This window comes from Seriola lalandi, unplaced genomic scaffold (genome assembly GCF_002814215.2).
Source record: "Seriola lalandi dorsalis isolate HSWRI2012SDOR001 ecotype SW California unplaced genomic scaffold, Sedor1 jcf7180002054331, whole genome shotgun sequence".
NCBI classification, from domain to species: Eukaryota; Metazoa; Chordata; class Actinopteri; order Carangiformes; family Carangidae; genus Seriola; species Seriola lalandi.
The window spans coordinates 318,562-331,782 of record NW_019524884.1 but is presented as its reverse complement, the minus strand read 5'-3'; the positions used below and the strand labels follow the sequence as shown (position 1 = coordinate 331,782).

Here is a 13,221-nt window from a genome sequence, read left to right as displayed (position 1 = left end):
TTTATCATTTACCTAATTGTAATGCTCATCAAACCATAAAGTAAACATTTGTGAATTGAGGATTGTCATGCCGGATGATTAGACTTTCATCAGGACACAAACGTCACCAGAATTAATCATCGATCTGCGACAACCCTTCAGCATGAAGCGAGCGCCAGCTGCATTTAAAATCAAAGCCACAAAGCACGGTTTTAAGTTTTATAGTTTTATTGAATTGCATCACTCTACATCATCTAGAATTTCAACAAGATATTTTTTAAAGACCAAATATAATACTTGCATCCCTGCAATAAGTCTCTACACTTAAGAAGAGAAAGCTGTTTTACTGAAACATACATTAAGAATTAATATTTCATTAAACATTGCCATAAAAGTGAATCTTCATTCATGTATGCCATTTTTCTAGTCATATATATTTTATATAATAGATTTTAGTCTCTGTCTCCTTCATAGGAATACTAGAAAAGAAAGAAGAAGGTAAGAAAAGCACAAAACCCATTGAAGAGTAGCATGGCCTAATACTACAGCAAAGAAGTTACTGGACATTCAGTTGACATGCACTCAGTTAAAGGATAGAAAAGAACACAGCCATAGAAGGGAAGAGTTATGGCCTTGATGTTGGTCAACTCGGCAAATTCCTGATTGGCTTGGTATCATGTAACAACTGTTCTTGAGGTAAACTTGGTGACACGCTTCCTGTTCACCAGCTTCCCTACAGGAGGTCTGATCTCCACATGCTCTGATGTCCTCTGCTATTAAATCTTTCCATGTTGCCAGGGAACATTCAATCAAGGCCTGTCTTACTACATTTCAATGGCATAACTCTTTCATTGTATGACGAAGCACAGGTTGCACTGAGGAGTAGGAGGATAGAAAAAGAACAGGTTGCACAGTCTGAGGGACATTCAGGAATGTTTCAACAGGTAACAGTATTGGCATACAGTTCACTCACTATCTACCTCATATACACAACCCAACCAAGCTGGTCACAATGTACAGGAAAGAAACCCTCGATTAGAGCATGTGGGCTGCATTCAGCAGGGCGCTCGGATACTGTAATACTATGGCTATCAGTGTAGTAAAGTCACTGACATGTAAACATCAATCCATGCAATATGGCTTTATGTTTCTATTCAGAATACAGCAGCTCCTTCTCGAATGCAAACGAGATTTGACAGAGTTTTCAGTGGCACAGGAGTGCAAGTAGTTTTATATTTTTTAATAAGCGAAAGGTTCATGGTGCCCTGTGGAGTTTAGCTTAGCTGCAGAATCCGGTATTATAGAAGCAGTAATGAATATGAGTTATTAAATACATCTGAAATGTGTCAGGAAAAATTAATAAAAGCAAAGCAATTTTGACAATCAATAATTCAGAGATGTTAATTATTTACCCCACATTCGCATAGGAAATACACAACAAGCAGCTCTAACCAGAGTGACTTAGTGCACAATGAGGTATTAAAAAATCCCTAATTATAACAGAAACAAACCATGGAGGTCTTCAATTCACTTTAAGACTGGGGTGATGCTAAAGATGCTAATGTCGCTTACCATTCTGATAAGTCTGCTAGTCGCCAAACTCAGTGCACAACAAACTCGTCACGTGAGTCTGGGTCTGACTGAGGCTCAAACATGTGGCTGAGTCTCTCTGATGTTTCCTCTAACACTTAACGTCTTGATACGCACTGCTCTTTTAACGGTCAACACTTGTTTTTGGTGTGTCTTAAGGTAACTTCATCATATATCTGATTTTAGCTGCAGGTTAGCTTGTTTTGACAAAGAAATCAGGTCCAGTTGAGCATGCAGCTGCAAGTTCCGGTTTATCTGGACCCGCAGTAAAACCGCAACTAAGCTAGTCATATACCAAGCAACAGAGCAACAGCCCCATCGTATTTATCCTTGAGGTCTGACAGACATGTTGGATGCATTTCTATGCATGACTTTTTTGTATTTCAAATCCTGCATTTATTCACTAGCTAGCAGCCTTTGTCTTCTTTGCCTTTGCAGGTGCATTGCTACATTGCTACAGTTCTTGGCGCTTTACCACCACAAACTGTTGATTAACAAAATGGCATGCAAGAATGCGGAAGAAAGAAAGTCTATGTAAGTAATGCACAAACAAAAACAGGGGCCCACTCATAAAAATACTGCTCCAAAGCGCTACCAGTGGTCAAAAACTCCACAGAGTACACTCAGAGTTTAGTAGAGACATTTGACAGATGAAGCAGCAACGCCTTTGCATGCTTGTTGTACAAGCCTACTGTAATACGAATTATAATATAGTATATGTAATAATATTCAACACTTCCACATTCCACACAGTCCTGCCCTGCTGAGTGCAGCCCAGAGCCCTAAAAGAAGGTCATGGTGCTAGATTTGTATCAGTGTCGCTGTAATCCCCACTCACTGCTACCACAGTACTGGCAGATGACAGACTGGCTGTCATTTACAAATGATAAGAGAGAAAATAGAGCCAACAGTGAGGCGGATGGTAAGATGGCACCTTTGAAAGTAGCTATAAAGAGCTATAAAGGAGTGATTCTTCAACAAATCTTTAACCAGATAAACAGTAATACTATATATTTCTAAATACTCTCATCATACTCAATAAACTCTAATATACTGTATCCTTAAGTCACAATATTCACTCATTTTTACATTGTGCTTTCTGAATGAGAGTCTGATTGTTGTATGGTGGGCTCATAGTGGTGTTAGGTAGTGAGGTCACGTGAGGCATTTAGGAGATTTTGACCTGATTTTGACCTCAGTTCATCCTGGGGTGAAGGGGTGAGATTTGGATCAAGATCAAGAAAAAGGTCAGAACAGATGCAAAGGTGGGTCTGATCAATTTCCAACAAATCCAATCTATCCTACTATGTAATGGACTGAAGACAGGAAAAGGTTGCCAGTTTAGTCGTTTCGAAGACACATGATCATGCAGCGAATTCAATCTACTTGCATGTATTTGGATTGTCAAAAGAAACTGAGGCCAACATAAAAACTCAGAAGAGGCAGAAGACCTTCTTTACACAATATTGTTATTGGTCACATAAGAATAATATGATCAGCAGGGTTTCATGAAGATGGTATGCCTAATTATTTGAAAGACCCGACCTGGTGATCAGACCCAATCTGCATTTGATTCTGATGACCTGGATTTACATCAACTGGGATGCAGGTTAAGGAGGATTTTCTATAATATCTTCCTGTTGAGTTATAGGTTGTGAGACCCTTCTTTCCCTTAGTTTTTTTGCACTTAGTGTCGGGATCAATCGTGGCAATATACATCATCGTTGTGTATTAGAAGTATTGATGCTAAGGTGGTTGATCTATCAGCTACAGTACGCTAAGTGGTGTGAAGTCTTATTTTGAAGTCAAGGTTGTTTTTTCAGTGATGTGTTGATAACTCAACAAGTCTGGTGTACAGAAATCTAATGCTGAAATGTGAAGCTGTATAATGTCAATATATTAGACTGGTGTTGCGTAGTCTAATGCCAAGAGGCCTGTACTGAAAGACCACGAGTGGGCAATTCCCTGCTTACTGGGAGTTGACACCACATCAAAAAAAGGAAAGCCATCTTTTGAAAACCCTTAAAACCTCCTTTAGCATGTGGTGATGTTTAAGGCTTTATATTCAATGTCATTCAGATGTTTGTATCTGTTTCTGATGGTAGGTATTCTGATTCAAAGAAACTGTCAAGAGAAGCTATACAGCACCTATAAAGCTACTGCCACTTCCACTGAGGAAAAATGTGCACCATAGCACTAAAAGATGTCAATAAATACAAATATAATCATAATAATCAGAACAACATTTGCATTATGTACAATCTCTACTAGACTTACACGGCTAATATAGGCTACCCATCGCCAATTTAGACAAGATTTCACAGACAGAAATAAAACAATGTTTAGCTGCATGGAGAACATGGCGCTGCCTTTTTCCTCACTACTTAGTCTCTTTTGTCTCAAGGTAGCAGCAGACTCTTTTCTAAGTCAGAATTTATCCTTTGACAGCAAAACGATAGATTCATCTCACCTCTTTAACGACCCTGATGTCTATTCAGAGATTCAACTCTAAATCCCAGTGACAAAATAAAAGCTACATAAAGAAATATAACCCAAATGTTTCTGTATGTGTCGGAATATGCGTGGGTTTTTTGTTGCTCATGACAATTGTCTGCTGTGTTCAATTTAACACATGCTATATACGTAGACACCCTCATAGACATTACTCCCACAGCAGCCATTGTGAAGTTCTTGGGATGCAGAAACTAGCTAATCACACAACAAAACAAATGAGAAACTGAAGGAATAAAGGTTTTCATTTTTTGTATAACAATACCGGCTTCTAGTATATAAGATAATGTTTAGTTCCCACCCCGAAATTAGACTTGAAAAATAGCATCATACATTCATGGACAACACATATCAGTAGGCATTTAAAACTTAAGGTTACAATCATGTTTTTCTGATAGCATGAGTGTATAGGGGAATGTATCAAGCTAATGCTATGTCACTCTTTCATTGGTATGTTGGAGAAATTACATTTTTTAAATTAAATACATTTATAATATGTCCGATGTATCTGCCCCCCTTATCTTATTCAAGGTCCTTTACCTTCAAAAAGTTTTTGCCCACCCTCCCCCCAAAAAACGGGGTCGCAAAATAAGGGTTAGCTTAAATTAAGGCTAATAGGGTAGTTAGCCTACTACAGCCAGCTATGAGAATCTAACAGCGGTGGACGTCATTAAGTTCTTGTGTGAAACTCTTGTTTGCAAGTTGAAAATGTATACAAATAAAGTACATTATAAAGTAAATATAAATTAAGAACCAAGGTTACACATCAGGTTTCTGAGCCAAGACATGCGATTCTAGCTAGCTCTTGTCCACATCCGAGCAGAAAATCTAAAACTACACATTTTATACTTATTCATTTCTAAAAACCCATTCACTCCTTGGAAAGCTTTCATGTTTTTGTTTTTTTTTCACCATAACAATTTTTTTGACACAACCCAAACTTAATTACTTAGGGACAATAGTCTCTGACAGCTAGCTAGTGGGCTAGCTAACCTTCAAGCTAAATTCAAGCATTCAGTTTGTTCCTGAGATTGCAAGCTAATCTGGCAACTTGGTCTGTTGTCTGTACTCCTCATTTACTCAACATGTCGATGTGAGTTCAGAATGGCTGATGTGAGAATAATGTCCAAAGCATTTCATTTACAAAACAAAATTAGAACAATCAGGTATGTGAACAAATTTGGAATGAGCAGCTGCTATGAAATGACAGCTACATAGATGAGCTTTCTATAGTGAATTCAATCTTAATAAGTGTGGAAAAATAAAATGAAATATTCCCAAATACACTACCCAAAAACAGTTACTGCTACATGAAAAACTCAACCCCGGGGTCCTTGCTACATGACAAACTCCACCACCAGTGGCTCAAAGCTACTTGAAACGTGAACATGAAATAATCCAAAATCTTGAGCCAGCAAACTACCGTGGTGAGATGCGAATGCGTTTAAGTAATCTCACATTGTAAAATGCACTGTTCAATTTTCACTGCAGTTGACACCATTCATTTGTACTGTGTAAACATGTACTTACAAAAAGAGTTGAGGAATGTGAGGAGTGAAAGGAGAAGAGGAGGAGTGAGAGTGGGTGAAATGCAGAAGGAAAAAGTTTCAGGGACAGAGGGGGAGTCAAAGAGGAAGTGGGGAGCGACCAGGAGTCTTGGCGTGTAGTTGAATATCTTCATGCTCAGTCCCTTTTCACACTGCACCAGGCGGCTGCAAAGAGGGAGAGAAAGAGAGAAGGAAGTGAGAAAGAGGTTGGAAAGAAAGAAAAAGATTGAAAAGAAAATGAGCCACAGAGGGAAGCACAGACAGAAAGACGTGTCAGGGAATGAGAGGACGTAGATTGAATAGAGAAGAAGGGAGAAATTTGGCAAGGCAGAGAAAGAAAGATGAAGTGTGAGTTTGGAGAAAGAGAAGGGCAAAGGGTGGGGTGATGAAAGATGGTCAAAAAATGAGAGTTGGACAAGAAAAAAAATACAAGTGGCAGTCTGCCAGGCATCACCTCAAGCCACTGGCAGCCTGTGTCTCAGAGCATGGATGTATGCCAGTGTCAGTTGTTTTAAATGATGCCATTTTCAGTGCCAGGTTGCTTTAGTTGTTCAGATGCATCTGAACCTCCAGTAATTACTCAGGCAGCCTCACTGACTAAACAATGATATGTTTTATAGGATTAGTTCAGAGATCTGCTCTGTAATTGTGTACTATTGGATACTGTCTGTTCCTAAATTCTGTTGTATTCTGTTTTGTTCTATGGTGGTTAGTGGTTAGTAATTTAAGTCATTTATCAAGGCAAAACGTGAAACATTCAAATTCAAAGAGACTTTATTGACATGAAACATTCACTGATTTCAGCTTCTCAAAGGTGTTTGCTGCTTTTCTCTGGTTTATATGTTTATTATATTGAATATATTTGGGTTTGGACTGCTGATTGGACAAAACAAATTATTTCAAGACTTAATCTTGGGCTGTTTTTCTGATATAATACAAACTGAACAATGAATCAGTCAATATAAAAAATAATGATCTGAAGATTAATTATCGACCCCACTTTACTACAATACTTATATTTATTAAGGACTTGCAATAGGCATTATTTAAGAAGAAAAAAGGTTTCTGGTCCGTCCTAACACTTGCTGACTACTTGCTTTCTTGACCACTAAATTTTCTTGAATTCACACTTGATGTACATTTGTCAAAATACTGCTATGTTTTGAGCTAAGTGTTTATCATTATACATATCTATGAACACTATGAAACATAGCGTTAGCTCCTGCACACTCTTGTCTTATATCTGACCACCACTTATCATTGGTATTATTGATGCATCACCAGTATCATCCATTCATATTTATAAAAGTGTTTAAGACAGTCTTTATTAACCGTCTCTATTACTCTGCTGATTCTTTAATGCCGATGCTGTTTTCTATGCAACTCCCTTCACCACCTGGACCTCCTCCTCACATCATTTATGCTTTGGTATTATCTCACTATCTACTATCTAAGCTCATGTTCATGTATACTTCTGTACCCGATGCTGTATCTGAAATGTTTTGGGGATTAGCTCTCTCTCAGCAGAATCCTTGCTGCTGCTCAGAATCTAACTGTATAACCATTTGCAATAAATAGTACAAGTCCATTATATGGAAATAAAATTTAAAAAAGCACATCATCTGAGCTTGACTGAGTCATGTTTTTGAGTGAGTGATGCAATGGCCTCTCTAACTAAGCCAGTAAGCTCTAGTGACATCATGCATTTTGATACTATTAGCAGATACCATAAATCTGTCACATGGGCAATTGACTACTTGCAAATATTACCAGTGTGGGTATTGGAACAGATCTGTCTTGGCTTTTAATGCCTAATGTGGATCACTCCAAAAACAAAGAATCCTGCACTTTCCATATGGCAACCCGCTGCTTGAGTCATGCAAATGTAATACATGCACATATAACAAATTTCCATATATCAACTATATGTAAATATAAAATAAAAAGATGTATGTACAAATTATATATAAAACATATTAGTAATTGGAACAATTTCATATAATGACTTATGTCTAGCCCATATAAATATGTATGTTTATGCATTTTTGCTTATGTTTAGACGTATGTTACATAAATATATATCCATCCCAAAGCCTTTCACTATAAGTTGATATTATATACAGTAGGGTCCAAAAGTCTGAGGCAGTATATGTCATATATTACATTTCTGTATGGGTGGCAAATGCCCAGGTATTTCAAGCTCAGATTCAATCATATACTTGATCATTATGTCTAAAGTCATTGGCCTGCTCTCTAACTGATGACAAAATAAAGTTCATTAACAGTCCTTATTTTATTCTGTAGTATTTTACCACTTACCTGGCACGGCTACAGAGGACACGGCCTCTGGCTGGCACAGTGTGTCCACCTTCACATGCTGAAAGGCTTTATTGGGGGGCGACTGGAGGTGCCTGGAGTCAGAGAGGGTGAGAGAGCACACATGCAGCTTTACACACAGCATATATGAACTGTATGTATATCTGCAGCCACTCATAAACGCACATGGGAACACATTGCCTCAAACCGCTTTGCGAGGCCCTTAGCCTTTACTGTAAGAGTTGAAATATTAATGGCAGTGAGATGCTGTGAGCAGTGGAGCAGAAACTCAGATCAGCAGGCAGCTACATCAGCAGCCTCTCCTCATGCCCAGCGCCATCACTAAATCATGACGACCTGACGCAACTTGAGTGCTTCAGCAACTCTAGGGGGAGTGAATGGCTGAAGAATGCTAATTAAATGTGGATGGAGGAATTTTTCCAACAGGCTCATGACAGTAATGGAAGAAAAGTGAGCGCTCTCTTTATTTGGCAATCACCAATCAATGAAAACAATGGCAGGAGGGAATGGCAATGTCAGCTCCAAAAAACTTTCAGGAGGAGGCAGAGTGCTGACTCAAAGACATTTTCAGAAAGACAATGAATGTCCACACTCAGTAATGACTTTTAATACTTTTAAAGCGGATCAGCAGTGGTAATTAAACATTGTGCAGCAAGGTACCTTCTTCAGCATTTACACACAGTTTCATTCTGTCTGTTGATTTGGATTATTTTTAGCATCACAGCAGGAAAGCTACTTTTAACACATCAACACTCAAAATCAAAAAGCTCTTAATAACAGCATGAGTGACCGATATCAGCGAGGAGCTTAGGTTTGAGATTGAAATGTTCCCTTCTAAGTCAGATGTGATTGAATACTCACTTCTTCCACTCCTCCTCTCCATCCCAGAACTCGTAGACGACAAAGGATAAACTGTCAGGCAGACGCACTGCAGTCACACTGGAGCAGAGACAGAGGAGAAAGTGAATGAGATGGGGGAAGAGATAGATTAGGCATAGCAGAAGAAATGGCAGAACAGGGAATAAAAGACAAGCAAGATGGAGGATGAAAAAGGATTTGAGATAAGGATAGGAAGGGAGAAAACAAAAGCCAATTGCACATTAAACCCACTTTAAATAAAAACGAAACCGACACAATAATAGTTTTGGTTTCAGGAAAAAAAAGATGGTTAATTGTCTCCTATCTCTGCACAATATTGATGTCAAAGTACTTAACACCAAGATGAGGGCATGGAGATTATATCCCATCTATAAAAATGAAACTTGCAATAATACAGCAGAATAATGTGTGAACAGGTCAGAGCGAATGGGCACTGTTGGATGTTATTGGCCAATTCTATGAGGCATTTTATTGGGTACACTTTGCTGTAATGAACAAGGGCTCCACATTGACTCCAGAGGTGTTTTGTGGTTTCAACACGGTACTGGAAATAATCCACTGGGGATCTTTGTCCATGTTTACCTAATAGTGTCACTCAGTTTCCTAGAGCTGCAGCGTTAAAACCACATTGATGTTGGAACAATATTGTCAGTGTTTGTACATTGAGAGAAGATCATTGTCTTGATGGAAAGGTAATTTTGACTTTAAGAATGTGACATTGAGAGAGGTGACGTATTTTTGGTTAAAACAGCTCATTAGGTCAACTGTGTTTAAAATGGTGGAACCAGTAATTGTACAACATCGTCTTGAAGAGCAGAGAAACTGGGTTATATAGATGACAGATGTACTGAAATTTGTACAGCCACTGACTGTGTATATTATGTAGCATCTGATCATTAAGAACATTTTCTATGTGTTGAAGTCTTATAATCAGTTCTATCATTTGATACAAATGTGAACGAGAGAAACTCTTTGAATCGTTGTAAGAAAATGTTTTGAGTGTTTGACAAGACACAAGAGCCTCTGATTTAGTGCCAATAAAAAGCGTATGTTAGCACCAATGCAGTGCTATCCCATTTTCATCAGACTGAAGTCCATTATTTGCACTTACACCTGTGTTGTAATTTTCTGGCTCTAAACACGTCGATGTGAGAGGAGTGGAGCAGCTGAGGTTGTGTTTATGCTGATGAGATGGTGCAGTGTAATTTGGGTACTTGTTTCGGCATGAAATTACACTTGCATTTAGGCCTGCTCAGGGTACTTCTTTTCAAAGAAACAATTTTCATTTCAACGTTCAAAGATTTTGATTTCAACTTTCATGGTGCAAACACAGACTGCTCCAAAATCACCCCCAGAAAAAATACTTATCCTGTATGTTGGATTTTGGTGCTTTCACATGGCTAAGCCTCCTTCATCCTTACTTTTTCTACATTTTTTTGAAGTAAATTACTGTTTTATATTGCAAAAAATACACATGATTGACTGAATGCAATATCTTAAATACCTATTTAAAATTTAGGGGAAATTGTCAAGCTTATATCAGTGTTGGATTTAAGAGAACCAGGGTACAGTTATTTCCTGGTGGCAGTACCTCCAGTTTTTTATAACCTTTTATGCCTTTAAATATTATGATGTTTTTTGGCATTTTATGCCATACTATAGTATGACGTTTTTTGACATTTTTATGCCATGCTATACTATGTCGTCTTATTCTTTTCCATACTTAGACATTTTTATTACCTTTTATGCCTTAATATACCATGATGTTTTTTTGACTTTATTTTACCTTACTACATTATGACCCTTTAAGCCTTAACAGCCTATGAGGTTTTTATGTATGACTATACTTTGACTTTGAAAAGGTGTGGCAAGGTGGAGTAGTGGATTGAGCATCCACCTTAAATTCAGGAGGTTGACAGTTCAAATCCTGAAGGCTTGGGACTTTTGTGTTTGGAATTTGCATGTTCTCCCTCTGCCTGCATGGGTTCTCTCTGGGTACCATGACGTTTTTGGTGTTTTGGTGCCTTATTATACTATGACGTTTTTATGCCTTACTATACTATGTTGTTTTATTCCTTACCATGCTATGACGTTTTTATGACCTTTTATGCCTTAATGTACTATGACGGTTCTTGACATTTTTATGCCATAGTATACTATGATGTTTTTTGGTATTTTTATACGTTATTATACTATGTTGTTTTATTCTTTACCATACTAAGACGTTTTTATGACCTTTTGTGCCTTAATATACTATGATGTTTTTTTGAAGTTTTTATGCCTTAATATACTATGACGTTTTTTGGCATTTTTATGCCTTATTATACTATGTCATCTTATGCCTTACAATACAATGAAGTTTTTATGACCTTTTATGCCTTAATATACTGTGATGTTTTTTTGATGTTTTATGCCATACTATACTATGTCGTTTTTTTGACATTTTTATGCCATACTTTACTATTAATTTTTTTGGCATTTTTAGGCCTTACTATACTATTTAGTTTAATTGTTTATCATACTATGACGTTTTTATGACATTTTATGCCTTAATATACTATGACGTTTTTTGGCATTTTTATACCTTACTTTACTATGTTGTCTTATGCCTTACAATACAATGACGTTTTTATGACGTTTCATGCCATACTATACTATGTTGTTTTATTCTGTACTATACTATTACATTTTTTGGCATTTTTATGCCTTACTATACTATGTCTTTAAATTACTTACCATACTGAGACGTTTTTATGACATTTTATGCCTTAATACACCATGATGGTTTTTTGACCTTTTATGCCATACTATACTATGTCGTTTTATTCTGTACTATACTATACCATTTTTTGACATTTTTAAGCCATACTATACTATTAAGTTTTTTGGCATTTTTATGCCTTACTATACTATTTAGTTTAATTCTTTACCATACTATGACGTTTTTATGACATTTTATGCCTTAATATACTATGATTTTTTAAAATGTTTTATGCCATACTATACTATGTCGTTTTATTCTGTACTATACTATGATGTTTTTTTTACTTTTTTATGCCATACTATATTATTACAATTTTTGGCATTTATATGCCTTACTATACTATGTCGTCTTATGCCTTACAATACAATGACATTTTTTTATGACATTTTATGCCTTAATATACTATGATGTTTTTTTGACCTTTTATGCCATACTTTACTATGATGTTTTTTTTTACATTTTTATGCCATACTATATTATTACATTTTTTGGCATTTTTATGCCTTACTATACTATGTCGTCTTATGCCTTACAATACAATGACGTTTTTATGACCTTTTATGCCTTAATATACTATGATGTTTTTTTGACGTTTTATGCCATACTATACTATGTCGTTTTTTGACATTTTTATGCCATACTACACTATTAAATTTTTTGTCATTTTTATAACTTACTATACTATTTAGTTTAATTCTTTACCACACTATGACGTTTTTATGACATTTTATGCCTTAATATACTATGATTTTTTTTAAATGTTTTATGCCATACTATACTATGTTGTTTTATTCTGTACTATACTATGATGTTTTTTGACATTTTTATGCCATAATCTACTATGATGTTTTTTGACATTTTTATGCCTCACTTTACTATGTCGTTTTATTCTCTACCTTACTCACACGTTTTATGACCATTTAGGCCTATGACGTTTTTATGCCTTAATATACTATGACGTTTTTTGGCATTTTTATACCTTACTATACTATGTTGTCTTATGCCATACTATACTATGTCGTTTTATTCTGTACTATACTATGCCGTTTTTTGACATTTTTATGTCTCAATATACTGTCGTTTTATTCTTTACCATACTCAGACGTTTTTATGACCTTTTATGCCTAAATACACCATGATGTTATTTTGACCTTTTATGCCATACTATACTATGACGTTTTTTGACATTTTTATGCCATACTTTACTATTAATTTTTTTGGCATTTTTAGGCCTTACTATACTATTTAGTTTAATTCTTTACCATACTATGACGTTTTTATGACATTTTATGCCTTAATATACTATGATTTTTTTTTTATGTTTTATGCCATACTATACTATGTTGTTTTATTCTGTACTATACTATGCTGTTTTTTGACATTTTTATGCCATAATCTACTATGATGTTTTTTGAAATTTTTATCCCTCAATATACTATGATGTGTATTGACGTTTTTAGGCCTTACTATCCTATAGGTCTTACATGCCTTGCAGCAGAGAAGCACAGTGGCACAATGGTTAGAGCGCATACCTGCCACTAACAAGGTTCTGGGTTCGAATCCCTGGCTGGCAACCTCTGTTTGTAGAGTATGTATGTTCTCCCTATACCTGCA

General features: G+C 36.3%; 1 protein-coding gene across 1 annotated transcript in view; it reads right to left on the bottom strand.

Annotated features, from left to right (window-relative positions):
- Window positions 1-189: 189 nt before the first annotated feature.
- Window positions 190-13,221, bottom strand: part of necab2 (N-terminal EF-hand calcium binding protein 2) — a 116,602-nt gene continuing 103,570 nt past the window's right edge. Inside the window, exons 11-13 of the mRNA XM_023407230.1 lie at window positions 8,826-8,903; window positions 7,947-8,038; window positions 190-5,792 (exon numbers count right to left, since the gene is read on the bottom strand). Coding sequence (XP_023262998.1) covers window positions 5,764-5,792; window positions 7,947-8,038; window positions 8,826-8,903 — 199 coding nt within the window. The 3' untranslated portion in view covers window positions 190-5,763. The remainder of the gene's footprint in view (window positions 5,793-7,946; window positions 8,039-8,825; window positions 8,904-13,221) is intronic.